At 39.3% G+C, this 27,797-nt stretch overlaps 1 protein-coding gene across 1 annotated transcript in view; it reads right to left on the reverse strand.

Annotated features, from left to right (window-relative positions):
* WNK3 (WNK lysine deficient protein kinase 3) overlaps nt 1-22,045 on the reverse strand; it is a 154,801-nt gene extending 132,756 nt beyond the window's left edge. The window contains exons 1-2 of the mRNA XM_032619722.1: nt 21,916-22,045; nt 973-1,624 (exon numbers count right to left, since the gene is read on the reverse strand). Of these exons, the coding sequence (XP_032475613.1) occupies nt 973-1,506 (534 nt within the window). The 5' untranslated portion in view covers nt 1,507-1,624; nt 21,916-22,045. The remainder of the gene's footprint in view (nt 1-972; nt 1,625-21,915) is intronic.
* Between the last annotated feature and the right edge of the window lie 5,752 nt (nt 22,046-27,797).

The following is a 27,797-nucleotide window of genomic DNA, read 5'->3' on the forward strand; positions in this document are numbered from 1 at the left end:
GGACCAAGACTAAATTTCAACCTATCTAAATGGCAATCTATAGTAAATTCAGAAGGTGTGAAATCATGGTACATACATACACACTCACACACAGAGACCACTGGAATTTGAACAACAAAAAAACCTGTACTTAGTGATTGGCTTTATTTAATCTTAATTTTAAGCACCTCTTGTGAACACTGACCATTTCCCATGAGCTGGCTGAGGTCACAAAGCTTTTCCTTATGTTTAACCTACATCTGTCTGAAACTATTCCTATTATAATCCTTTCTATGATGTTCTGTCTCCATTTAGTCCTTCATTAGTTACAAGTACCACATAAACATTTATTATGGAAACAAATATCTAGGTAATTCAACTATTCTTCTGATGCTTTCACTTCTCCTTCCTAAACAACATTCCAGTTGACTAAGCTCAGTAGATTCTGGTGATTATTTCTTCCAGAGATCCTCTCTGAGGTAAACTCAAAGGCATGGAGAGGAGTTTATATTACTAGAAGCCCTCAAAGAAACAAGAAAACCATTTCCTGTTCTGAAAAACAATACATGAGCCCCCAAAAGTTTGTTGAAAGAAAAAGAGAGATGGGAAATATCATACTGCATATATCCCTAACATATCACACTCTCAAATATTTAGTATAACAATCAACTCATAAGGCATACATTTACTGAAAGTTTTCAAAATGAGACATTAAGAGTTTCGGGAATTTCCTAAGGGTAACGAATTAGGGGCATTTCCCCAAAGAAAGGCAGAATAGACTTTTTCCCTTTAAAACAGAGGGGAAAACAACAGGAAAAACAAAAGTTTGGCGTGAGCTCCTAAGAGGATCTAAGAAAGGAGCATAATTTCAGGGATGTGGGGACAAGTCCTTCGTTTTATTTTAATCCATGATACATTTTAATACTGGATCACTCAGAAGCCCAGGCCAGCTAAAACTGGAATGTATTAAAACCAAGAAGATTGTATACACACCTGCAGCTCACACCAAGCAACTTCAACCCATGTTTCAGTGTCCAGTCCTTTATATACTGTTTTAAATGCTCCTCTTCCCAGCTCTATGTCAAATTTCAGGAACCTGCCACTAGGAGAAGTAGCTACAGCCTTCATTTCTGCTTCTTCTTCCATTTCCTTTTCATTTTTCTCCTTGAAACAATCTTTTGAGGATTCTGACATTCCTTTTGAACATTGCTCATATTTAACTTCTTGTCTGCCTCTTAGCACATTTGTAGGAAGCTTTTCTATTGGAATATTTGTTGCAGTCTTTATTCTCTCATCTTTGGAGGAAGATTCAGCAACTTTGCCATCTTCTGTCATCTCAACACTCTTTCGAAAGAATCTTTTCCTTTCTATAGTTTCTCCAGAAGCACAGAAGGTACTGTTTTTCTCCTTTAGTCTAGCTTCCACTGTCAAAGTTGCTGCAACCTGACAAACTCTGTTTTCCAATGAAACTCCATCAGGTTTCTCAGAATCTTCTGTGCTAGCTGGCCCTCCTGAATCAGTATCCATTGTAATTAAGGTTGGCACTAAAATTTTTCCTGTTCCACTCTTCAGTCCAGTTGCATCTCAGGTAACAGAATTATCAGAATAGACTTCCTTTTATGTGGTCATATGTTTCCATAGCAACCTGAAGGGGGAAAAAGGATATATTAAAATCACCCCACAAAGGAAATCATTAAGGAGAAAAGTCACCTGACTGTTTAATCCCTTTTTTCTTAATAAGAAGTTTGTTCTTTTTTCTGTCCAATCTTAGCAACCAGCAGACTCCAGGGACTGTGTCTTATCTTGTTTACCACTGTGGTCCTCAGTGCTTAGCAGACTACTTGGCATATAGTTCAATAAGTCTTCATATTGCATGAACGTTGGTTAGCAATCTAGTTCTCATACCCTTCTATCAATCCATCATATTTTTTCCCCAAGGGGCTTAAAATTCTTTTAATCAACTTTCTCAGGTATAATTGTCATACAGTAAATTACATGTGTTTAAAATGTACAATTTGATAAATTTTGACACAGATGTACACCTCTGAAACCATCTCCAAAATCAAGACAATGAACATATGCTTCTCCACCAAGAGCTCTTACTCCTGTCCCTTTGTAATTCCTCTAAGTAGTCCATTATCTGGATATATCATAATTTGTTTATTTATTCACCTCTTGATGACATTTGGGTTGAATTTCACTTATGGACTATTACGAATAAGGTTGCTATGAAGATCTGTGTACAAATCTTTACATGGACATATACTCTCATTTACCTTGAGAAAGTACCTAAGAGTGGAATGGCTGTATCAGAAAATGTATGCTTAACCTTTAAAGAAACTGCCATCTGTTTTTCAAGGTGGTTGTATCATTTTGCATTCCCAGGAGCAGTACATTAGAATTCCAGTTCCTCCATATCTTTATCAATACTCTACACTGCCAAATCAATATACTTTGAAAGTCAATAAGACTAGTATTACCTGCAAGTGGGAAAAGGTAATTAACAATGCCTCACTTAGGTAGAGAATTTTTTCTTTAACTTATTTTGACATAATTTTGGACTTGGAAAAAGACCTGCAAGAATATACAAAGAATTTAGTATACTCTTCACTCACATCCCCAAATGTTAACATTTTAGATTGGACATTTTTAAGTAAGGATAACTCTATTCAAAAAGAAAAGAATAACTCTATTCACTTAACTAAAGGTAACTTATCCAGAAACCTCAAAAGCAAAGATCCATAAGTAAGACAAAAGGATTGCTAAGCAGACAAAAATAGGTAAAAATCAGAGAATTTAAGTAGGAAAAAGACTTCAAAATTTTTTAACTGCAGAACCTCTTTTATAAAATGAAATCTTACTCAGAATCCTAATATAAAAATAGAGGGGAAAGTAGTGCTGCTTTGGTATAATAATTTTAATTATAATGTCTGGTCACCTGTTTTCCCAAACTGTAGAATAAGAAGCAGCAAAGTAGAGAAATGGGGAAATGAGTGTTCCTTCAGCCTTTTAAAAACCAACCCTAAGACAAAAAATATTACTAGAGACAAAGAAGGACATTTTATAAGCATGGAGAGATTAATTCACCAGGACAATATAACAATTATAAACATACACACATCTAACAACAGAGCCCCAAATACATTAAATAAAAACTTACAAAACTGAAGAAAGAAATAAACAATTCAGTAATAACAGTAGAAAATGTTAATACCCCCTTCTCAATAATGGGGAGAAAAATGAGACAGAAAACGAGCAAGAATCTGGAAAACCTGACCAATACTATCAATCGACTTGACCTAACTGCCATCTATAGAACACTCCACTCAGCAAGAACAAAATATACATTCTTTTCAAGCACACATGGAAAAATCTCGAGAACAGATCATGTACTATGCAATAAAATAAATCTCAATAAATTTAAAAGGATTGAAACCAAAGTATGCTCTCCTACCACAAAAGAATGAAATTAGAAATGAACAGAATAAGGTAAGGGTATATAGATCAATGAAATAGAACTGAGAGTCTAGAAGTAAACCTTAACATTTATGGTCAACTGATTTTCAACGGAGAGGCCAAGACAATTCAATGGGAAAAGAACAGTCTTTCAACAAAAGGTACTGGGACAACTGGATATCCACATACAAAAGAATGAAGTTGGACTCCTACCTCACACCATACAAGAAATGAACTCAAAGTGGAACATGGACTAAAACTATAAAACTCTTAGAAGAAAACATTAAAGTAAATTCTAGTGCCTCTGGGTTATGCAATGGTTTCCTAAGTACAATAGCAAAAGTACAAGTGATAAAAGAGAAATTGAGAAGCTGACCTCAACAAAATTTAAAACTTTTGTGTTTCAAAGGATGCCATCAAGGAAGTGAAAAGTGAAAAGGCTGGGAGAAAATATGTGCAAATCATATACCTGATAAGGGACTGGTATTCAGAATATATAAAGGATTCCAACAATTCAATAGTGAAAAGATAAATAATCCAATGGGCTAAAGATCTGAATAGGCATTTCTCTAAAGAAGATATACAAGTGGCCAATAAACACATGAAAAGACGTTCCACATTGTTACTCATTAGAGAAATACAAATCATAATCACAAATACCACTCCATACCCATGAGGATGGTTACAATAAAAAAGACAGGACAGTAACAAGTGATGGCGAGGATATGGAGAAAACAGACCCCTAATACATTGCTGGTGGTGATGTACAATAGAACACAGTCTGGCAGTTCCTCAACAAGTTAAACATAGAGTTACTATATGAATACCATCTACCCAAGAGAAATGAAAACTTATGTCCACACAAAAACTTATACACAAGTGTTCATAGCAGCACTAGTCACAATAGCCAAAAGGTGGAAACAATCCAAATGTCTAACAACAGTTGGATAAACAAAATGTGTTATATCCATGCAATACAATATTATTCAGCAATAAAAAGAAATGAGGTATTGATACATGCTACAATAAGGATGAACCTTGATAACATTATGCTATGTGAAAGAAGCCAAAGGAAAGACCACGTACTGTATGGTTACATTTATATGAAATGTCTAGAATATGCAAATCTATAGAGACAGAAAATAGGTTATTTGTTGCCTTGGGCTGGGGTATAGGAATAGGACTGACTTCAAACTGGCACAAGAAATATTTTGGGGGTGATGAAAATGTTCTAAAATTAGATTGTAATCAAGGTTATAGAACTCTATAAATTTGCTAAAAATCACTGACATTTATATTGGTGAATTTTATGATATATAAATTATATCTCAATAAAATATGATGTCTTTAAGAATCTTAAAATATTGTGACTAAAATCAAAGCCATCGTAATACCAAATATGCCTTTTTAAAACTATACTCTCTACCTCCCTCACCACCACCACCACCCCATTCTGTCCACTCTCCTTATCTTCTGCCTGGATTCCTGGGTTGAGAATCATTGGTCTGAAGAGAAAAGACCTGACAACAATAAAATGTAATAGCTGGTGGCCTAAGGGTAAACAATGAATAAGAAAAACAAATTTTAACAAAACAGGGAAAGACTTTCCGAGAAGATGGCGGAAGAGTAAGACGCGGAGATCACCCTCCTCCCCACAGATACACCAGAAATACATCTACACGTGGAACAACTCCTACAGAGCACCTACTGAACGCTGGCAGAAGACCTCAGACCTCCCAAAAGGCAAGAAACCCCCCATATACCCGGTTAGGGCAAAAGAAAAAAATAAACAGAGACAAAAGGATAGGGACGGGTCCTGCACCAGTGGGAGGGAGCTGTGAAGGAGGAAAAGTGTCCACACACTAGGAAGCCCCTTCGCGGGCGGAGACTGTGGGTGGCGGAGTGGGGGAGCTTCGAAGCTGCGGAGGAGAGCACAGCAACAGGGGTGCGGAGGGCAAAGCGGACAGATTCCAGCGCAGAGGATCAGGGCCGACCGGCACTCACCAGCCAAGAGGCTTGTCTGTTCACCCGCCGGGGCGGGCGGGGCTGGGAGCTGAGGCTCGGGCTTCAGTCAGAGCGCCCGGAGAGGACTGGGGTTGGGGGTGTGAACACAGCCTGCAGGGTGTTAGTGCACCGCGGCTAGCCGGGAGGGAGTCCGGGGGAAAGTCTGGACCTGCCGAAGAGGCAAGAGACTTTTTCTTCCCTCTTTATTTCCTGGTGCGCGAGAAGAGAGGATTAAGAACGCTGCTTAAAGGCGCTCCAGAGACGGGCGCGAGCCGCGGCTAAAAGTGCAGACCCCAGAGACAGACATGAGACGCTAAGGCCGCTGCTGCCACCACCAAGAAGCCTATGTGCGAACACAGGTCACTATCCACACCCCCCTTCTGGGGAGCCTGTATAGCCCGCCACTGCCAGGGTCCCGGGATCCAGGGACAACTCCCCCGGGAGAACACGGCACGCCTCAGGCTGGCGCAGGCCCCTCCCGCACTCCGTGACCCTCCCTACCCGACTCCGAATCAGCGGCTCCTTTAACCCCTTCCTGTCTGAGCAAAGAACAGACGCCCTCCAGCGACCTACACGCACAGGCCAGGCCAAATCCAAAGCTGAGCCCCTGGGAGCTATGAGAACAAAGAAGAGAAAGGGAAATCTCTCCCAGCAGCCTCAGAAGCAGCGGATTAAAGCTCCACAATCAATTTTATGTACCCTGCATCTGTGGAATACATGAATAGACAACGAATCATCCCAAATTAAGGAGCCGTGTGGATGAAAGGCTCTTGGTGCTACAGCCAGGAGTTAGTGCTGTGCCTCTGAGGTGGAAGAGCCGACTTCAGGACACTGGTCCACAAGAGGCCTCCCAGCTGCACATAATATCAAACAGCGAAAATCTCCCAGAGATCTCCATCTCAACGCCAGCACCCAGCTTCACTCAACGACCAGCAAGCTACAGTGCTGGACATCCTATGCCAAACAACTAGCAAGACAGGAACACAACCCCACCCATTAGCAGAGAGACTGCCCAAAGTCATAATAAGTCTACAGACACCCCAAAACACACCACCAAACGTGGACCTGCCCACCAGAAAGACAAGATCCCGCCTCATCCACCAGAACACAGGCACTAGTACCCTCCACCAGGAAACCTACACAACCCACTGAGCCAACCTTAGCCACTGGGGACAGACACTAAAAACAACAGGAACTACGAACCTTCGGCCTGCAAAAAGGAGACCCCAAACACAGTAAGATAAGCAAAATGAAAAGACAGAAAAACACACAGCAGATGAAGGAGCAAGATAAAAACCCACCAGATCTAACAAATGAAGAGGAAATAGGCAGTCTACCTGAAAAGGAATTCAGAATAATGATAGTAAAGATGATCCAAAATCTTGGAAATAGACAAAATGCAAGAAACAGTTAACAAGGACCTAGAAGAACTAAAGAGCAAACAAACAATGATGAACAACACAATAAATGAAATGAAAAATACTCTAGATGGCATCAATAGCAGAATAACTGAGGCAGAAGAATGCATAAGTGACCTGGAAGATAAAATAGTGGAAATAACTACTGCAGAGCAGGATAAAGAAAAAAGAATGAAAAGAACTGAGGACAGGGACTTCCCTGGTGGCGCAGTGGTTAAGAATCTGCCTGCCAATGCAGGGGACACGTGTTCGAGCCCTGGCCCGGGAAGATCCCACATGCCGCAGAGCAACTAAGCCCGCGAGCCACAACTGCTGAAGCCTGCACGCCTAGAGCCCGTGCTCCACAACAAGAGAAGCCACCACAATGATAAGGGCACGCACCACAATGAAGAGTAGCCCCCATTCGCCTCAAGTAGAGAAAGACCCAACGCAGCCACAAATAAATAAATAAATTTAAAAAAAAAAAAAAAAAAAAAGAACTGAGGACAGTCTCAGAGACCTCTGGGACAACATTAAACGCACCAATATTCGAATTATAGGGTTTCCAGAAGAAGAAGAGAAAAAGAAAGGGACTGAGAAAATATTTGAAGAGATTATAGTTGAAAACTTCCCTAATATGGGAAAGGAAATAGTTAATCAAGTCCAGGAAGCACAGAGAGTCCCATACAGGATAAATACAAGGAGAAATACGCCAAGACACATATTAATCAAACTGTCAAAAATTAAATACAAAGAAAGCATATTAAAAGCAGCAAGGGAAAAACAACAAATAACACACAAGGGAATCCCCATAAGGTTAACAGCTGATCTTTCAGCAGAAACTCTGCAAGCCAGAAGGGAGTGGCAGGACATATTGAAAGTGTTGAAGGAGAAAAACCTGCAACCAAGATTACTCTACCCAGCAAGGATCTCATTCAGATTTGATGGAGAAATTAAAACCTTTACAGATAAGCAAAAGCTGAGAGAGTTCAGCACCACCAAACCAGCTCTACAACAACTGCTAAAGGAACTTCTCTAGGCAAGAAACACAAAAGAAGGAAAAGACCTAGAATAAAGAACCCAAAACAATTAAGAAAATGGGAATGGGAACATACATATCGATAATTACCTTAAATGTAAAAGGACTAAATGCTCCCACCAAAAGACACAGATTGGCTGAATGGATACAAAAACAAGACCCATATATAGGCTGTCTACAAGAGACCCACTTCAGACCTAGAGACACATACAGACTGAAAGTAAGGGGATGGAAAAAGGTATTTCATGCAAATGGAAACCAAAAGAAAGCTGGAGTAGCAATTCTCATATCAGACAAAATAGACTTTAAAATAAAGACTATTAGAAGAGACAAAGAAGGACACTACATAATGATCAAGAGATCGATCCAAGAAGAAGATATAACAATTGTAGATATTTATGCACCCAACATAGGAGCACCTCAATACATAAGGCAAATACTAGCAGCCATAAAAGGGGAAATCAACAGTAACACATTCATAGTAGGGGACTTTAACACCCCACTTTCACCCATGGACAGATCATCCAAAATGAAAATAAATAAGGAAACACAAGCTGTAAATGATACATTAAACAAGATGGACTTAATTGATATTTATAGGACATTCCATCCAAAAACAACAGAATACACATTTTTCTCAAGTGCTCATGGAACATTCTCCAGGATAGATCATATCTTGGGTCACAAATCAAGCCTTGGTAAATTTCAGAAAATTGGAATTGTATCAAGTATCTTTTCCGACCACAACGCTATGAGACTAGATATCAATTACAGGAAAAGATCTGTAAAAAAATACAAACACATGGAGGCTAAACAATACACTACTTAATAACGAAGTGATCACTGAAGAAATCAAAGAGGAAATAAAAAAATACCTAGAAACAAATGACAATGGAGACACGATGACTCAAAATCTATGGGAGGCAGCAAAAGCAGTTCTAAGAGGGAAGTTTTTAGCAATACAATCCTACCTTAAGAAACAGGAAACATCTCGAATAAACAACCTAACCTTGCACTTAAAGCAATTAGAGAAAGAAGAACAAAAAAACCCCAAAGTTAGCAGAAGGAAAGAAATCATAAAAATCAGATCAGAAATAAATGAAAAAGAAATGAAGGAAACAATAGCAAAGATCAATAAAACTAAAAGCTGGTTCTTTAAAAGGATAAACAAAATTGATAAACCATTAGCCAGACTCATCAAGAAAAAAAGAGAGAAGACTGAAATCAATAGAATTAGAAATGAAAAAGGAGAAGTAACAACTGACACTGCAGAAATACAAAAGATCATGAGAGATTACTACAAGCAACTCTATGCCAATAAAATGGACAACCTGGAAGAAATGGACAAATTCTTAGAAAGGCACAACCTGCCAAGACTGAATCAGGAAGAAATAGAAAATATGAACAGACCAATCACAAGCACTGAAATTGAAACTGTGATTAAAAATCTTCCAACAAGCAAAAGCCCAGGACCAGATGGCTTCACAGGCGAATTCTATCAAACATTTAGAGAAGAGCTAACACCTATCCTTCTCAAACTCTTCCAAAATATAGCAGAGGGAGGAACACTCCCAAACTCATTCTACGAGGCCACCATCACCCTGATACCAAAACCAGACAAGGATGTCACAAAGAAAGAAAACTACAGGCCAATATCACTGATGAACATAGATGCAAAAATCCTCAAAAAAATACTAGCAAACAGAATCCAACAGCACATTAAAAGGATCATACACCATGTTCAAGTGGGGTTTATTCCAGGAATGCAAGGATTCTTCAATATACGCAAATCAATCAACGTGATACACCATATTAACAAATTGGAGGAGAAAAACCATATGATCATCTCAATAGATGCATAGAAAGCTTCTGACAAAATTCAACACCCATTTATGATAAAAACCCTGCAGAAAGTAGGCATAGAGGGAACTGACCTCAACATAATAAAGGCCATATATGACGAACCCACAGGCAACATCGTCCTCAATGGTGAAAAACCGAAAGCACCTCCACTAAGAGCAGGAACAAGACAAGGTTGCCCACTCTCACCACTCTTATTCAACATAGTTTTGGAAGTTTTGGCCACAGCAATCAGAGAAGGAAAGGAAATAAAAGGAATCCAAATTGGAAAAGAAGAAGGAAAGCTGTCACTCTTTGCAGATGACATGATACTATACATAGAGAATCCCAAAGATGCTACCAGAAAACTACTAGAGCTAATCAAAGAATTTGGTAAAGTAGCAGGATACAAAATTAAGGCACAGAAATCTCTGGCATTCCTATACACGAAGGATGAAAAATCTGCAAGTGAAATCAAGAAAACACTCCCATTTACCACTGCAACAAAAAGAATAAAATATCTAGGAATAAACCTACCTAAGGAGACAAAAAACTGTATGCAGAAAATTATAAGACACTGATGAAAGAAATTAAAGATGATACAAATAGATGGAGAGACATACCATGTTCTTGGATTGGAAGAATCAACATTGTGAAAATGACTCTAGTACCCAAAGCAATCTACAGATTCAATGCAATCTCTATCAAACTACCACTGGCATTTTTCACAGAACTAGAACAAAAAATTTCACAATTTGTATAGAAACACAAGAGACCCCAAATAGCCAAAGGAATTTTGAGAACGAAAAACAGAGCTGGAGGAATCAGGCTTCCTGTCTTCAGACTATACTACAAAGCTACAGTAATCAAGACAGTATGGTACTGGCACAAAAACAGAAATATAGATCAATGGAACAGGATAGAAAGCACAGAGATAAACCCACACACATACGGTCACCTTATCTTTGATAAAGGAGGCAGGAATGTACAGTGGAGAAAGGACAGCCTCTTCAATAAGTGGTGCTGGGAAAACTGGACAGGTACATGTCAAAGTATGAGATTAGATCACTCCCTAACACCATACACAAAAATAAGCTCAAAATGGATTAAAGACCTAAATGTAAGGCCAGAAACTATCAAACTCTTAGAGGAAAACATATGCAGGACACTCTATGCCATAAATCACAGCAAGGTCCTTTTTGACCCACCTCCTAGAGAAATGGAAATAAAAACAAAAATAAACAAATGGGACCTAATGAAACTTCAAAGCTTTTGCACAGCAAAGGAAACCATAAACAAGACCAAAAGACAACCCTCAGAATGGGAGAAAATATTTGCAAATGAAGCAACTGACAAAGGATTAATCTCCAAAATTTATAAGCAGCTCATGCAGCTTAGTAACAAAAAAAAAACAACCCAATCCAAAAATGGGCAGAAGACCTAAATAGACATTTCTCCAAAGAAGATATACAGACTGCCAACAAACACATGAAAGAATGCTCAACATCACCAATCATTAGAGAAATGCAAATCAAAACTACAATGAGATATCATCTCACACCAGTCAGAATGGCCATCATCAAAAAATCTAGAAACAATAAATGCTGGAGAGGGTGTGGAGAAAAGGGAACACTCTTGCACTGCTGGTGGGAATGCAAATTGATACAGCCACTGTGGAGAACAGTATGGAGGTTCCTTAAAAACTACAAATAGAACTACCATATGACCCAGCAATCCCGCTACTGGGCATATACCCTGAGAAAACCATAATTCAAAAAGAGTCATGTACCAAAATGTTCATTGCAGCTCTATTTATAATAGCCCGGAGATGGAAACAACCTAAGTGTCCATCATCGGATGAATGGATAAAGAAGATGTGGCACATATATACAATGGAATATTACTCAGCCATAAAACGAAACGAAATTGAGCTATTTGTAATGAGGTGGATAGACCTAGAGTCTGTCATACAGAGTGAAATAAGTCAGAAAGAGAGAGACAAATACCGTATGCTAACACATATATATGGAATTTAAGAAAAAAAAATGTCATGAAAAACCTAGGGGTGAAACAGGAATAAAGACACAGACTTACTACAGAATGGACTTGAGGCTATGGGGAGGGGGAAGGGTAAACTGTGACAAAGCTAGAGAGAGGCATGGACATATATACACTACCAAACGTAAGGTAAATAGCTAGTGGGAAGCAGCCGCATAGCACAGGGAGATCAGCTTGGTGCTTTGTGACCGCCTGGAGGGGTGGGATAGGGAGGGTGGGAGGGAGGGAGACGCAAGCGGGAAGACATATGGGAACATATGTATATATATAACTGATTCATTTTGTTGTGAAGCTGAAACTAACATACCATTGTAAAGCAATTATACTGCAACAAAGATGTTAAAATGAAAAAAAATAAAAAATAAAAAATAAAAAAAACAGGCAAAGAACTTTACTAAGCATAGTATATCTGAGGCCTTTTCATCATGGATCCAATAGCTTCTTGACCATAAAACAGAGTTTCAGAACTCAGGCTTTGGAGTGGGAGAAACCTGGAATCAATTATGGTTCTGCCTCTCACTCCTCAGAGATTTGGGGCAAATTACCTAACCTCATTCATTTTTTATTTCATTTGTGAAATCTCACAGGAATAATATGAAAATAAAATGGCAAGATACATGTAAAGTACTCAGCACAGTGCCTGGCACAATATAATAATCAATAAATGAAAGCTTTTTATTTCCTACCTCTTAATAACCCCTAAGGGCAGCACTGTACTAAAGCGCTATACAATAATACTCAAGAAAACATTAAATGATTTTTCAGGAGGAGACTATTTAGTAAAGCTGAAAAGCATATAATACATTCTTTCAAAGTTTTCCAGTAAGAAACCACGGTGGCATTGCTAAAGGGGTATGCTTCAGTGACCAGGGTATCTATTCTATACTCAGCAGTGCAGAAACATAGCTCAGTAAAATAGTCCACAAAAATCAGGCCTCAAACCTGAAGTCTCTTACTGAGTTCAACGGCTATGTATCATAACCCATGTGTGACCATTATTTCCTTCATAAAATGATAACACATTGATTTAAGCCCTAGGAATATGTATAAAGACAACTGCAAAAGCACTTCTATAGAGATTGAAATTACAGGGAAAATCTCACAAATCTGTGTCCCATATGTACTCCTTCAATATATTTGATATATAATCTTGGAGCATTTGAGTTAAAAGCTCAAGATAAGTTTCCCTCTGTAGCTTATCATGGTTCTATCCATGGGAAATCCAGCATACAATCAGTACTTTGTCAATGACTCAATAATTTCTTCAACTTTTGGAAACAGCAATTGAAAGAATGCATATTTAAATAGTCAGAATTACACAGTAAATTTTCCACTGACAATCTTCCCTCTCTCTCTCATACATGTGTATTCATACCAATAAACATTTACCAAGTGCCAAGCACTGTGTCAGGGTCTGGGGATAAAAGAGCAAAAGTCAGTCTTTGTCCTCAAGGACCCTACAGTTTATTCAAGCTTAAGATATACCACTGCCGCCTTCTAGTTCAAGAAGGTGAACTGAACACCTATATCTCTTGTACTTTACAAGACCCTGAAAAAGTGATGGTAAAATAGTATAGAAGTATAAATCACAAGTCAAAGACAGGAATGGAAAATGGCATAGCAAATACAAGATTTCAACAATTTCTGACAGAGAACAAACAGGAAAGAACTAGCTGATAACACAAATCAAAGGAATGCTACAACCTGAGATATGTAATAGAAAGGGTTCCAACCCGGGAGGGAGCTGACTGGCAGGACAAAACCCCAGAGGGGTTCCACACTCAAAGAAGACTGATCCTAAAGAGAGCCTGAGTGAGAAAAGGGCTAAAAACAGGGGTTAACTGAACGTCTGAATTATGACACAGTTGATGAACTCTCCCCCCAAAATAAAGAAATTCCTGCAGATAGAATACCAAATTCAACAAACTAGGAAGAATAAGGGCACCCTAGTACAAAGCCCTCTGCACTCTGGTATTTGGGCCCTCCAAGTGTAAAAGCCAGCTGCCCACTCACTCCCCCCAAAACCAGTTGACAACCTGCCTAGGTACACAGAACTCCCAGTCAGCCCTTCTACTAGGTCATTCTTTAATACGAACAGAATCAGGAGACAGCCATTTTGAAGAAAACATAACACAGAAAGAACAAGAACAAGAAAAAAATGTCCTTGGAAGAGCTGAAATAATTCAAGAAACCATTTTTAATTTAATTTTTAAAATATAATCATAAGATTCAAAAATCAAAGAAAGGTATATAATGGACAGGTTCACTCCCAAATCTGTTTCCTATCCATTCAGTTCCTCCCCCCCACTCTCCCACAAGTAACCACTCATTAGATTCTGTGTAGCCCTCCAGAGTTTCTTACAGCAAATAAGCAAATATAAATATATGTCCTTTTTCTCCCTCTCTACACGAAAAGTAGCATAGTATATACCAAGCTTTTTTTTATAGTCACAATAATTTAATATACTGTTTTCCCTGTCAGTACATGAGATTCCTGCATTCTTATTTTTAATACCTATATAGTAATAGTATTTGATTATTTGCTTATGACAGATAAAACTGCATATTTCATTTTGCATATATGTATGTCTGTGTGTATATACGTCTATATATATATATATATATATATATATATATATATATATATATACACACATATGTAAATTCCCTGAAGTGGGATTGCTGGGTCAAATGAAATTTGCATTTTTAACTTTTAATGAAGTATACTAATATACCCATAAGAGTACACATAATTCATGTGTACCTTTATATAATGCTGCCAAACTGCCTTTCACAGGCATTGTACCAATTTAAACTCCCACCTGCAATGTGCAAGGTGTCTTTTACCCCACAGCCTTGACAACAAAAAAAAGGTGTTATCAAATATTTTGATTTTTAACACTCTGATAGGTTTAAAAAAGGAATCACAGTGTGGTTTCAATTAGCAATTATCTCATGAGTGAGATTAAGCATCTTTCACATAAACAATAATTAAAGTCAGGAATAAGCCAAGAATTGCTATTATCATTGCTACCACTTACGGAAATAAGACATACGAATATTGGAAAGTAGGAGACAGAACTCAAAACTTGCAGATTATATGATTACCTGTCTAGAAAATCCAAGCAAATTCAACTAAAAGAACTATGATAGGAAGTAACGAGAGAGCTCAGCAGAAAGGCTAAATGCAAAATCAACAAACAAATCAATAGCTTTGCTATACATCAGCAATAATCAATTAGAAAATGTAATTAAAAAAGCAACTATCAGGGACTTCCCTGATGGTCCAGTGGGTAAGACTCCACACTCCCAATGCAGGGGGCCTGGGTTCAATACCTGGTCAGGAAACTAGATCCCGCATGCATGCCACAACTAAGAAGTCCAGATGCTGCAACTAAAAGATCCCACATACAACAATGATGATCCCATGTGCCACAACTAAGACCCGGCACAGCCTAAATAAATAAATGAATTAATTAAAAAAAAAAAACTATCCTAAGGTAAGGGTTCCAGGGGCAGGTGGCACCAGGAGGGGGCAGGAAGGGCTGGGTGCTCTGGAAGGAGGGCAGGTCACTGCAATTACTATATAGATATAGATATATAGGTAGTATCCTGCTCATAAGAGCAACAGAGCTATAAAATAATCATCTAGGAATAAACTCAAAAAGAATTATGTAACACCTATATAAAGAAGACTAAAATTTTACTGAAGTACATAAAATACACCTTTCTTTGGTAGAAAGACCTAATATTAGGATCTTCACAAACCCCCCTCTGAGATTATCCCAAAGTCAATGCAAGTTCAATAAAAATCCCAAAGAGATGTTTTTGTCCCAAACTGACAAACTGATTTGAAAAGAGTACAAGGAAAGCAAAGAAAATCTTGAAAAAGAACAATGAGAGTTTGCTTTAACAAATATTACTTATAGCTATAGTAAGTTAAACAATGTGGTTTCATCAGAGAAATATACAACTGGATAATGGAGAACAATCAGTAGAGAAAGAGACACATGTATGTATGGTAATGCAGTCCATGGTAAAGATGGCATTTCAAATTTATGAGGAACAGATAGCATAATAAATGGTGTCAGAATAACTGGCTATCCATTTGGGGGGAAAAAAGTTAAAGCCCTACTTAAAATCAGTCACAAAAATAAATTCCAGGTAGATAAAAGGGCTAACATAAAAAACAAAACTATATAACTATGAAAAGAAAATATGGCAGAATATATTTCTAACCTGAAGAAAGGCTCCCTTAAAAAGATAAAATACAAAGACCATTAACAACAACAACAACAAAAATACATTTGGCCATTTGACCATGAACAAGGTTAAAAGATAGGCAACAGACTGGGAGCAAACATCTGCAACTTGTATAGCAAAGCATTAATATCCAGAATCTATAAAGAGCTAAAAAAAAAAATCAGTAAGAAGAAACACAAATGGACAATACATGCATGGTAGGGGGATGGCTCAAACTCCTTAGTAAGCAAGGAGATGCAAATTCAAATAATTCAATATCATTTTTTGCCTATCAGATGAGCGAAAATTATATATCTGTTAATATCACATTTTGAGTGTGAGAAATTCAGTACTCCATGCACTGTTGGCAGATAAACTGGAATAGCCTCTTTATATGGCAAATTCCAAATATCTAGTACATACCTGTCACCCAGCAATTCCACTTCTTAGTATCTACCTGAGAAATATTCCTGTATGTGTACAAATACGTATGTACAAGGATTTTTTACTGAAGGATTTTTTATTGTTTGCAACAGCAAAAAAACTAAAAAGAACTTACATATTCATCTATAAGAGAATGGTAAAATAAAAAGTGGTGCATCTGTACTACGTAATAATATGCATCTGTTTAAAAACTGAGAGGTGGTTATACACTGATGTATAAAAATCTCCCAAACATATATACTATTGAGAAAAGTGAGTTGTAGTACAACACATACATCATACCTATATGTCATTTATATATTAAATATTATATATAAATACATATATAAAAGACAAAACTTTATGTTTCTAAATGTACTCATATATGTGTAAATGCATATAAAAAAGACTGGAAGGATATGCTCTAAACTGATCCTGGTGGTTAAAGAAGCACGTAGTATGAAATATTATGTATCCATTAAAAAGGATAAAGTGAACATATACATACTGACACTAAAAGAGCCTTAAGGGCTTCCCTGGTGGCACAGTGGTTAAGAATCCGCCTGAATGCAGGGGACACGGGTTTGAGCCCTGGTCCAGGAAGATCCCACATGCCACAGAGCAACTAAGCCTGTGCACCACAACTGAGCCTGCGCTCTAGAGCCTGCGAGCCACAACTACTGAAGCCCATGTGCCTAGAGCCCATGCTCTGCAACAAGTGAAGCCTGAGCACCACAACAAAGAGTAGCCCCCACTCACCGCATCTAGAAAGCCCACGTGCAGCAACGAAGACCCAACGCAGCCAAAAATAAATAAATAAAATAAATTAATTTTAAAAATACTTTGAACCAATTTCTTAAAAAAAAAAAAAGAGAGCCTTAAGACATATTCTTTGGGAAAAAAAGTAAGTCATAAAATACACATTTTTTATTTGTATATGCACATGCATATGCATGTAAATACAGAGAAAAAGGACTGTACAAGTTCACAGTCAACTCTTAACAATGATTACCCACTGGGAGGGCAGGAAATTGGGTAAAGGGGGACTTGGTTTTAATCTACCTCTATATTATTTTAATTCGTTAAAGAAGAATTGTCCATCAACAACCTGTACCAAGAACCAGTTAAAGATATTATAATTTCTTAAAATAACTGAAGGAAGGATAAAACAAATAAGGTATGTACAACTTATATCCAAATGAATATTATCACTTAACACTTATTGAGTGCTTTGTGCTAAGCACTGTAAGCCCTTCCATGCATTTTCTCATGTAATCATAAGAATCTTGAGGTAAAGTTATTCCCATTTTACAAATGAGGAAACTAGGCTCAAAAAATTAAGTTAAACTTCCCTAAGATTACACAGCTAGTAAAAACCAAGGACAAAATTCAACCCAGGCAACTGACTCCCAAGTCCACTCTTAACTACTCATAATACAGGGTCACATATGACTTGGAGCCACATGCACACACTATACACAATCCTGAATTGCATAGCTACATACACTGCACAACCACATCACATTAGAGATGCCCATTTTATGTGAAAAACTTTCTGGATCATATTAGAAAAAGAATTGAAATCATCTCCATCTTCTTTCATCATCAAAATTAAACAATTTCGGGCTTCCCTGGTGGCGCAGTGGTTGAGAGTCCGCCTGCCGATGCAGGGGACACGGGTTCGTGCCCCAGTCCGGGAAGATCCCACATGCCGCGGAGCAGGTAGGCCCATGAGCCATGGCTGCTGAGCCTGCACATCCGGAGCCTGTGCTCCACAACGGGAGAGGCCACAACAGTGAGAGGCCTGCGTACCGCAAAAAAAAGATGTGAAATGGGAATCAAAACCACAATGAGATATCACTTCACACTTACTAGATGGCCATAAAACACACACAAAAAAACAAAAACGCCCAAAGTAACAAACGTTGGGAAAGATGTGAAAAAATTGGAACCCTTATACACTGGGGATGTAAAATGGTGCAGCCACTGTGGAAAATAGTTTGGTGGTTCCTCAACAAGTTAAACACAGAATTACCATATAACCCAGTACATACCCAAAAGAATTGAAAACAGGTGTTCAAACAAAAACTTGTACACAAATATTCATACCATCATTGTTCACAAAAGCCAAAAGGTGGAAAGATCCCAAATGTCCATTTTGAATAAACAAAATGCAATATATCCGTACAATGGAATATTATTCAACCATAAAAAGGAATGACATACTGATACATGCCACAGTGGGAATGAACCTCAAAAACATGTAAAGTAAAAGAAGCCAGACACAAAAGACCATGTACTATATGATTCCTTTTATATGAAATATCCAGAATAGACAAATCAATAGAGACAGGAGATCAGTGGTTGCCAGGAGCTGAGGGAAAAGAAGAATGGGGAGTGACTGCTTAATGGGTACAGGGTTTCCTTTTGGGGTGATGAAAATGTTTTGGAACTAGATGTGCAACATCATGAAGGTACTTAATGCTGCTGAATTGTACACTCTAAAATGGTAAATTTTATGTTATGTGAATTTTATCAAAATAAAAAGTTACAAGGTTAAAACACAGAAAACAATTTCTTCATTTCTAATTTTTAAAAAGTTCATGAAAAAAATAATATATTCCTTGAAGAAAGGGGCATTAAAGGCTCACTTTTGCAGTAAGTTAATCTCAACATTTTCCAAACCAGATATCTCATGACAAGTTCTACCAAAACAATTAAAACTGGCATCAAATTCTACTTTTGAAGCTTTGGGAATTTCTGTATGAATGCCTTTATAATAGATGTCCTTTACAGCTATCAAATATGTCCTAACAGTGCCATAAATTTTATGATCTCAAACAAAAATGGAAAAGACCCACCCCTCTGAAAGTATTCTGGCTTTTAGCCAAGAGACATAATCAGGTATACCTGCAAATAGAGCTGGTCTACTTAGATGGGAGACAGAGAAAGGAAGAGTTTTTTCTTGCACACAACCCCCCCCACACACACACAAACATATACACAAAAATGTAGGCCCTCCGTTAATTATTTTTAAGTTATTTATATGACTAGAAATGTGATAGCAATAAAACAGTTCTCATCTTTACTTCTGACTACTCTGGTTCTGTGCAACCATTGGCTTTATCATTTCCTGGCTAAGTGATGGACACGTTAATGAAAAGAAATTCCCCTAGGGAAGAAAGTTAAAGTCCACATTACAGAAATTTAACTCCTAAAACACTACAGAATAATTACATCAACAAATGTAGACTTGTGATATGGGTGGGGATCAACATTGGTCTAGAAGTCAGAACTCCAGGGTCGACCACTTACTTACTAGGGCAAGTCATATTTTTCTGAGCTTTATTTTCTCTCTCAGGTATAAAAAGGAAAATAACTTTCCTGCCTGCTTCCCAAAAGAAGTACAGTAATAAAAATATGTACAAGGTGTGATAGGACCACTAAAGAGGGGCACCTAACCTAGCCTGGTGGAGGATGCTGGGAAAAGGAAAAAAGGGGGAGCAGGAAAGGCTTTCAGGAATAGCTAATGACAGAGGTTAGTATAAAAAGAATGAATTCAAATTCAAAGGGAGGGGGAGAGATAAGAAGCAAAGCCAGAGAGACGAACACCACAAATCTGCTTATGCTATTCCCTCCTTGGTAAATAGTCAAGGGCTCCTAACTCTGCAGGGTAGTCCTTCATCCCAGCCTCAATCTAAGATTCCACTTATCTCATTCCACTCCCCAAATATACCATGCCTACACTTTCTTGCCTCAATACTTGAATGCTCTTCCACTCCAGGAACATCTAGTTAGAAACTGGGAGACGAGTTTGCCTGCCAGAGTTGATGCAACATTTCCAGGGTTTCATGGTGCTTTTATACTTCTACTCTACTGCTTAATACACTAAGTATTCATTTAATCTAAGAGAATATGAACATTGTATTAACTTTTATATTTAAACTCTGGGTAGCCAAAACAAGGATTACACTCTTTCCAACATCAAAGCAGAATAAAATAAAAAGGGCATGGGAATGTTCTCAAATTTGCAACATTTCCAAAATAAATGAATATATGTCAGTAAAGTTTGTAAAAAGTAACCATGAAAAGTTAAAAATCCATAAACTATTAATCTTGACCCAGAAAAGAATGAGACCATCACAAGGCATCCTTAACAGAAGATATGAATTTAGAGAACAGCACATCCAAGTAATCTGCTGTAATTTAAACTCACACCAAAAAGCAAGTGTCAATTTGCAAACAAGATAAATTCAGATTAACGAAAAAAATCAAGTAGAATTATTTTAGCATTCAAAATCAGCATTTTAGTTATCCTTTAATGCAAGGTATCTTTCCTTTGGACTGTTGACAATTTTTAAATTCATCAATTCAAAGGATAGAGACTGTCTAGAAAACACCTGCTGCTCTGTGTCATATACAGAGACCACTTTAAAAGTTCTCTTGGTATTACAACTTACTATAGATGAAAAACAGGTAACAATGCCTCTCAAAATTGAATGCAATCACCACCACACAGAAGATTTTCACAACTTAACCGCTATTATCATACAGTTGCTTCAGTCCACAGTAACTCTTAAGAAGGAATAGCCATACCACTTGCATCTGTTTTGAGGGTTCAATTTCATTTTAACAAGATCTACCAACTCGCAAGATAGGGAGATACACACGTGCAGGATTTCCACCTACATCCCACTACATAAATGTTTCACCATTCTTAACTAGTCAAACAAAACCTCTTTCAGTACAGTGAAGCCACCTCACCACTTTTATCCTAACCCCATCATACCATCTCCTCCCCATCCCCAACCTGTCAGTCACAAAACACACCTTTCCCAAATAATACCTCTCAATCTCCTTGAACCTAACCCATTTACACAACCAGGTAGCAGTATCCCTCACAAGATACAGTCCTATCGACCTTCACACATCAACTGACTCTCTAAATTAAATCCACTTTCCCTCACCCCATTATATACTGAAACTCAACTTAGAAAACCCGAAGCGATCTTCCCTTTCAGTAGCCTCAACCTCACTTAAATGACCACTCAGTCCTTTGTCAAACGTCACCCGGCCCCCTCATGTAACCGCCTCACCTTCTCTGTCCCCTAGTCTCCCATGAACTCCCAAAGTTGCCACCCCCCCCCAACGAAAAAGACAAAAAACGTACCTCAACCTTAAACCTGCCCTTCCCCACTTTCCCCCTCTGATTTTCCTCTCCGCCTGTTGGCTCACACCGAAAGCAGCTCCGACAACCCTGAAGACCCGAGCCCGGCCTCGTCCCACACGTATTGGTGACGGCAATCACCCTGCCTCGGTCAAGCCGCCCCCCACTAGGGCGCTTACTCTGAACAGACTCTTGGCCGCCGCTGCCTCCCTCCATTCATCCCCGGCCCATTCATCTCTCAACCCAATCCCAGACACGCCCCCCGGCCTCCTCCCTCACTCCCAGCTTCCCGGCCGGCCCGGGACCCTCACCAGATTAGAGGCTCTCGCGGAGGGTGACTCTCTTTTCGGTTCTCCCTCGCCCTCCTTCAAGCCTCCGCTCGCCCCTCGACTAGCTACACCATAGAACACACAGATACACAAACCGCCTCCTCTGATGCCGCTTAACTCCCCTCCTCGATGTCTCGCGCTCCGCTCCGCGTTGTATGCGCGTGCGCGCGGGAGCGTCTCCGCGCGAGCCCACCCGGCCAGCTACGGCCGGTAGGTAAAGAGCGGGCGGGGTTAGGGGAGTGGGGTACGATCGCAAGCTCGCGCTCGCCCGAGAGCTGGGCAGGCGCACGCGTACACCAGTCAGGGAATTCAGATGGAGAGGAGAGGGGGACGGAGCGGGGCGGGGAAGGGAGGGGAGGAAAGGAGGGGGGAGGGGCGGAGAAAGCCGACTGAGCAGCCCCAACTCCGAACAGCCCCTATCGCTGCGAGATGCTGAGTGGCTAGCCAACTAGAGCGTGCGCATTCTTCCCCCGCCCTCCTCAGCGCAGCGGGAGAGAGGGATGCGCGTCGAGAGAAAGGATTCTCTCCCTTCCGAAAAGAAAATCTGTAAGGAGCCACGCGTGACACCTCCTGTGTGTTCAAAAGCTTTCTCTCCACGGCTGCGTTACCCTCTTCCCCTCCAAAAAAAGAGTCCAAGCACACACTTGTTCCTAGCTACCCATCGCCCACTCAGTTCTCCACAAGACGCTAAATGCGGTCGCTCTACCGTGATGTGGTACCCCCAGCACCTCTTCAACCACCACCCCTAACTCCATTTTTCCAACTCTCGGCTTCTCTCGCGAGACCCATACCTGCCGGCTTCGGGATTAGAAGTCGAAGCACACATTTACAAATACCTGTCTCCCGATTACGTTGCGAGGCAACGGCCATGGCATGTCCCCCCTACCCCCCAGGACCGCAGTGCGCGCGCGCGGGGGCTGGGCAACGACGAAAGCGGGGATGGGAAAGGAAAGCTATGAAACGGATTTTTGACGGCATGTAACCGCTAGGCCTGGGCACGTGCCCTGCGCCTCGCGGGCGGGTGCGGTGTACCCTGGGAATTGTAGTTTTTGTTCCCACCTCCAGACCCACTCCCACCTCAACCTTACTTAGGCCTCCGTCCGAGAGGGGGATTACTGACGCCATTTTGCCAGGAACAATGGCCCTCGCCCCAGGCGGTGGCGGGTGGGGGAGGGAATAATGTTTTAAGGGTTATGTTAACCTCCCCTGGCCCCTCGATACCATAGCAACCCCTCAAAAACCTGGCCACGCCCCCTCGCAGCTCCGCCGGGCTCCAAGACTTCGCGCATGCGGAAAGGCCACCTCCCCCTGAAGCTACCTTTAACCATCACCTAAAGTCCACCTCCCAGATTCTCTAGTTGGTAGTGACTGCTAACTTCTTTGAGCTTACACTACATGTAAACCTCTGCGCAGTGGCTTTATTTAAGAACTGCTTCCTGCACTGTCAGGTGCAGTACAGAGTCCTTTCTGTCATTCTCCGAAGAGCGATCCTGGCTCCACAGAGGAGGAAACTGAAGCTCAGGAGGGAAAAATGGACAAGTTCACACAACTATATTTGGAGGAGTCAGAACTTGAACCCAGGTGTGTTCACTCCAGAGCCCATGAACTTTTAAATCCCTCAGGTTGCATCTGGTGTCAGAGACCCTGAACAAAAGCTCCTAAAGGGCGGGATTGCCCCTCAAGCCTCAGCAGGATGCCTTGAGGGTAGGAGGCTAAATGGAAAATGCCAGGCTAATATTTTCAAATGCCCAGCCTCAGGGCCCTATCACTGAGCTATACTAATCTCTCCTCTCTCCACCATTTCCTTTCTTTTTAAACATCTTTATGGGAGTATAATTGCTTTACAATGGTGTGTTAGTTTCTCCTTTATAACAAACTGAGTCAGCTATACATATACATATATCCCCATATCTCCTCCCTCTTGCGTCTCCCTCCCACCCACCCTATCCCATCCATCTAGGTGGTCACAAAGCACTGAGCTGATCTTGTGCTATGCAGCTGCTTCCCACTAGCAAGCTATTTTACGTTTGGTAGTGTATATAAGTCCGTGCGAGTATCTCACTTCGTCCCAGCTTACGCTTCCCCCTCCCCATGTCTTCAAGTCCATTCTCTACGTCTGCGTCTTTATTCCTGTCCTGCCCCTAGGTTCTTCAGAACCATTTTTTTCTTTTTAGATTCCATATATATGTGTTAGCATACGGTATTTCTTTTTCTCTTTCTGACTTAACTTCACTCTGTATGACAGACTCTAGGTCCATCCACCTCACTACAAATAACTCTATTTCGTTTCCTTTTATGGCTCAGTAATATTCCATTGTATATATGTGTCACATCTTCTCTATCCATTCATCTGTCGATGGACACTTAGGTTGCTTCCATGTCCTGGCTGTTGTAAATAGAGCTGCAATGAACATTGTGGTATATGACTCTTGTTGAATTACGGTTTTCTCAGGGTATATGCCCAGTAGTGGGATTGCTGGGTCGTCTGGTAGTTCTATTTTGAGTTTTTTAAGGAACCTCCATAGTGTTCTCCATAGTGGCCGTATCAATTTACATTCCCACCAGCAGTGCAAAAGGGTTACCTTTTCTCCACAGCCTCTCCAGCATTTATTGTTTGTAGATTTTTTGATGATGGCCATTCTGACTGGTGTGAGATGATATCTCATTTTAGTTTTGATTTGCATTTCTCTAATGGTTAGTTATGTTGAGCATTCTTTCATGTGTTTGTTGGCAATCTGTATATCTTCTCTGGAGAAACGTCTATTTAGGTCTTCTGCCCATTTTTGGATTGGGTTCTTTCTTTTTTGGATATTGAGCTGCATGAGCTGCTTGTAAATTTTGGAGATTAATTCTTTGTCAGTTGCTTCATTTGCAAATATTTTCTCCCATTCTGAGGGGTGTCTTTTCGTCTTGTTTATGTTTTCCTTTGCTGTGCAAAAGCTTTGAAGTTTCATTAGGTTCCATTTGTTTATATTTGTTTTTATTTCCATTTCTCTAGGAGGTGGGTCAGAAGGATCTTGCTGTGATTTATGTCATAGAGTGTTCTGCCTATGTTTTCCTCTAAGAGTTTTATAGTGTCTGGCCTTTCATTTAGGTCTTTAATCCATTTTGAGTTTTTTTGTGTATGGTGTTAGGGAGTGTTCTAATTTCATTCTTTTACATATAGCTGTCCATTCTTTTACATGTAGCTGTCCAGTTGTCCCAGCACCAATTATTGAAGAGGCTGTCTTTTCTCCATTGTATATTCTTGCCTCCTTTATCAAAAAATAAGGTGACCATATGTGTGTGGGTTTATCTCTGGGCTTTCTACCCTGTTCCATTGACCTATATTTCTGTTTTTGTGCCAGTACCGTACTGTCTTGATTACTGTAGCTTTGTAGTACAGTCTGAAGTCTGGGAGCCTGATTGCTCCAGCTCCGTTTTTCTTTCTCAAGATTGCTTTGGCTATTTGGGATCTTCTGTGTTTCCATCCAAATTGTGAAATTTTTTGTTCTGGTTCTGTAAAAATGCCGTTGGTAGTTTGATAGGGATTGCATTGAATCTGTAGATTGCTTTGGGTAGTATAGACATTTACACAATGTTGATTCTTCCAATCCAAGAACATGGTATATCTCACCATCTGTTTGTATCATCTTTAATTTCTTTCATCAGTGTCTTATAGTTTTCTGCATACAGGTCATTTTCTCCTTAGGTAGGTTTATTCCTAGGTATTTTATTCTTTTTGTTGCAATGGTAAATGGGAGTGTTTTCTTAATTTTCCTTTGATATTTTTCAATTTTAGTGTATAGGAATGGAAGAGATTTCTGTGCATTCATTTTGTATCCTGCAACTTTACCAAATTCATTGATTAGCTCTAGTAGTTTTCTGGTAGCATCTTTAGGATTCTCTATGTATATTATCACATCGTCTGCAAACAGTAACAGCTCTACTTCTTCTTTTCCAATTTGAATTCCTTTTATTTCTTTTTCTTCTCTGATTTCTGTGGCTAAAACTTCCAAAACTATGTTGAATAATAGTGGTGAGAGTGGACAACCTTGTCTTGCTCCTAATCTTAGAGGAAATGGTTTCAGTTTTTCACCATTAAACCAATGTTGACTGTGGGTTTGTCATTCATGGCCTTTATTTTGTTGAGGTAAGTTCCTGCTATGCCTGCTTTCTGGAGGGTTTTTGTCATAAATGGGTGTTACGTTTTGTCAAAAGCTTTTCCTGCATCTACTGAGATGATCATATAGTTTTTCTCCTTCAGTTTGTTAGTATGGTGTATCACATTGATTGATTTGTGTATATTCAAGAATCCTTGCATTCCTGTGATAAATCCCACTTGATCATGGTGTATGATCCTTTTAATGTGCTGTTGGATTCTGTTTGCTAGTATTTTCTTCAGAATTTTTGCATCTATGTTCATCAGTGATATTAGCCTGTAGTTTTCTTTCTTTGTGACATCTTTGTTTAGTTTTGGTATCAGGGTGATGGTGGTCTCGTAGAATGAGTTTGGGAGTGTTCCACCCTCTGCTATATTTTCGAAGAGTTTGAAAAGGGTAAGTGTTAGCTCTTCTCTAAATGTTTGATGGAATTTGCCTGTGAAGCCATCTGATCCTGTGCTTTCGTTTGTTGGAAGATTTTTAATCACAGTCTCAATTTCAGTGCTTGTGATCAGTCTGTTTATATTTTCTATTTCTTCCTGGTTCAGTCTCAGAAGGTTGTGCTTTTCTAAGAATTTGTCCATTTCTTCTGGGTTGTCCATTTTATCAGCATATAGTTGCTTGTAGTAATGTCTAATGATCCTTTGTATTTCTGAAATGTCAGTTGTTACTTCTCCTTTTTCATTTCTAATTGTATCGATTTCAGTCTTCTCCGTTTTTTTCTTGATGCGTCTGGCTAATGGTTTATCAATTTTCTTTATCTTCTCAAAGAACCAGCTTTTAGTTTTATTGATCTTTGTTATCGTTTCCTTCATTTCTTTTTCATTTATTTCTGGTCTGATCTTTATGATTTCTTTCCTTCTGCTAACTTTTGGGTTTTTTTGTTGTTCTTCTTCTTTCTCTACTTGCTTTAGGTGTAAGGTTAGGTTGTTTATTTGAGATGTTTCTTGTTTCTTGAGGTATGATTGTATTGCTATAAACTTCCGTCATAGAACTCCTTGTGCTGCATCCCATAGGTTTTGGATCATCGTGTTTTCATTGTCATTTGTTTCTAGGTATTTTTTTATTTCTTCTTTGATTTCTTCAGTGATATCTTGGTTGTTTAATAGTGCATTGTTCAGCCTCCATGTGTCTGTATTTTTTACAGATTTTTCCCTGTAATTCATATCTAGTCTCATAGCATTGTGGTTGGAAAAGATACTTGATACAATTTCAATTTTCTTAAATTTACCAAAGGTTGATTTGTGACCCAAGATATGATCTATCCTGGAGAATGTTCCATGAGCACTTGAGAAGAAAGTGTATTCTGTTGTTTTTGGATGGAATCTCCTGTAAATATCAATTAAGTCCATCTCGTTTAATGTATCAGTTAAAGCTTGTGTTTCCTTATTGATTTTCATTTTGGATGATCTGTCCATTGGTGAAAGTGGGGTGTTGAAGTCCCCTACTCTGATTGTGTTCCTGTCGATTTCCCCTTTTATAGCTTTTAGCATTTGCCTTATGTATTGAGGTGCTCCTATGCTGGGTGCATAAATATTTACAATTATTATATCTTCTTCTTGGATTGATCCCTTGATCATTATGTAGTATTCTTCTTTGTCTCTTGTAATAGTCTTTATTTTAAAGTCAAGTTTGTCTGACATGAGAATTGTTTCTCCAGCTTTCTTCTGATTTCCATTTGCATGGAATATCTTTTTCCATCCCCTCACTTTCAGTCTGTAT

Source organism: Phocoena sinus, chromosome X (assembly GCF_008692025.1).
Source record: "Phocoena sinus isolate mPhoSin1 chromosome X, mPhoSin1.pri, whole genome shotgun sequence".
Classification (NCBI taxonomy): Eukaryota; Metazoa; Chordata; class Mammalia; order Artiodactyla; family Phocoenidae; genus Phocoena; species Phocoena sinus.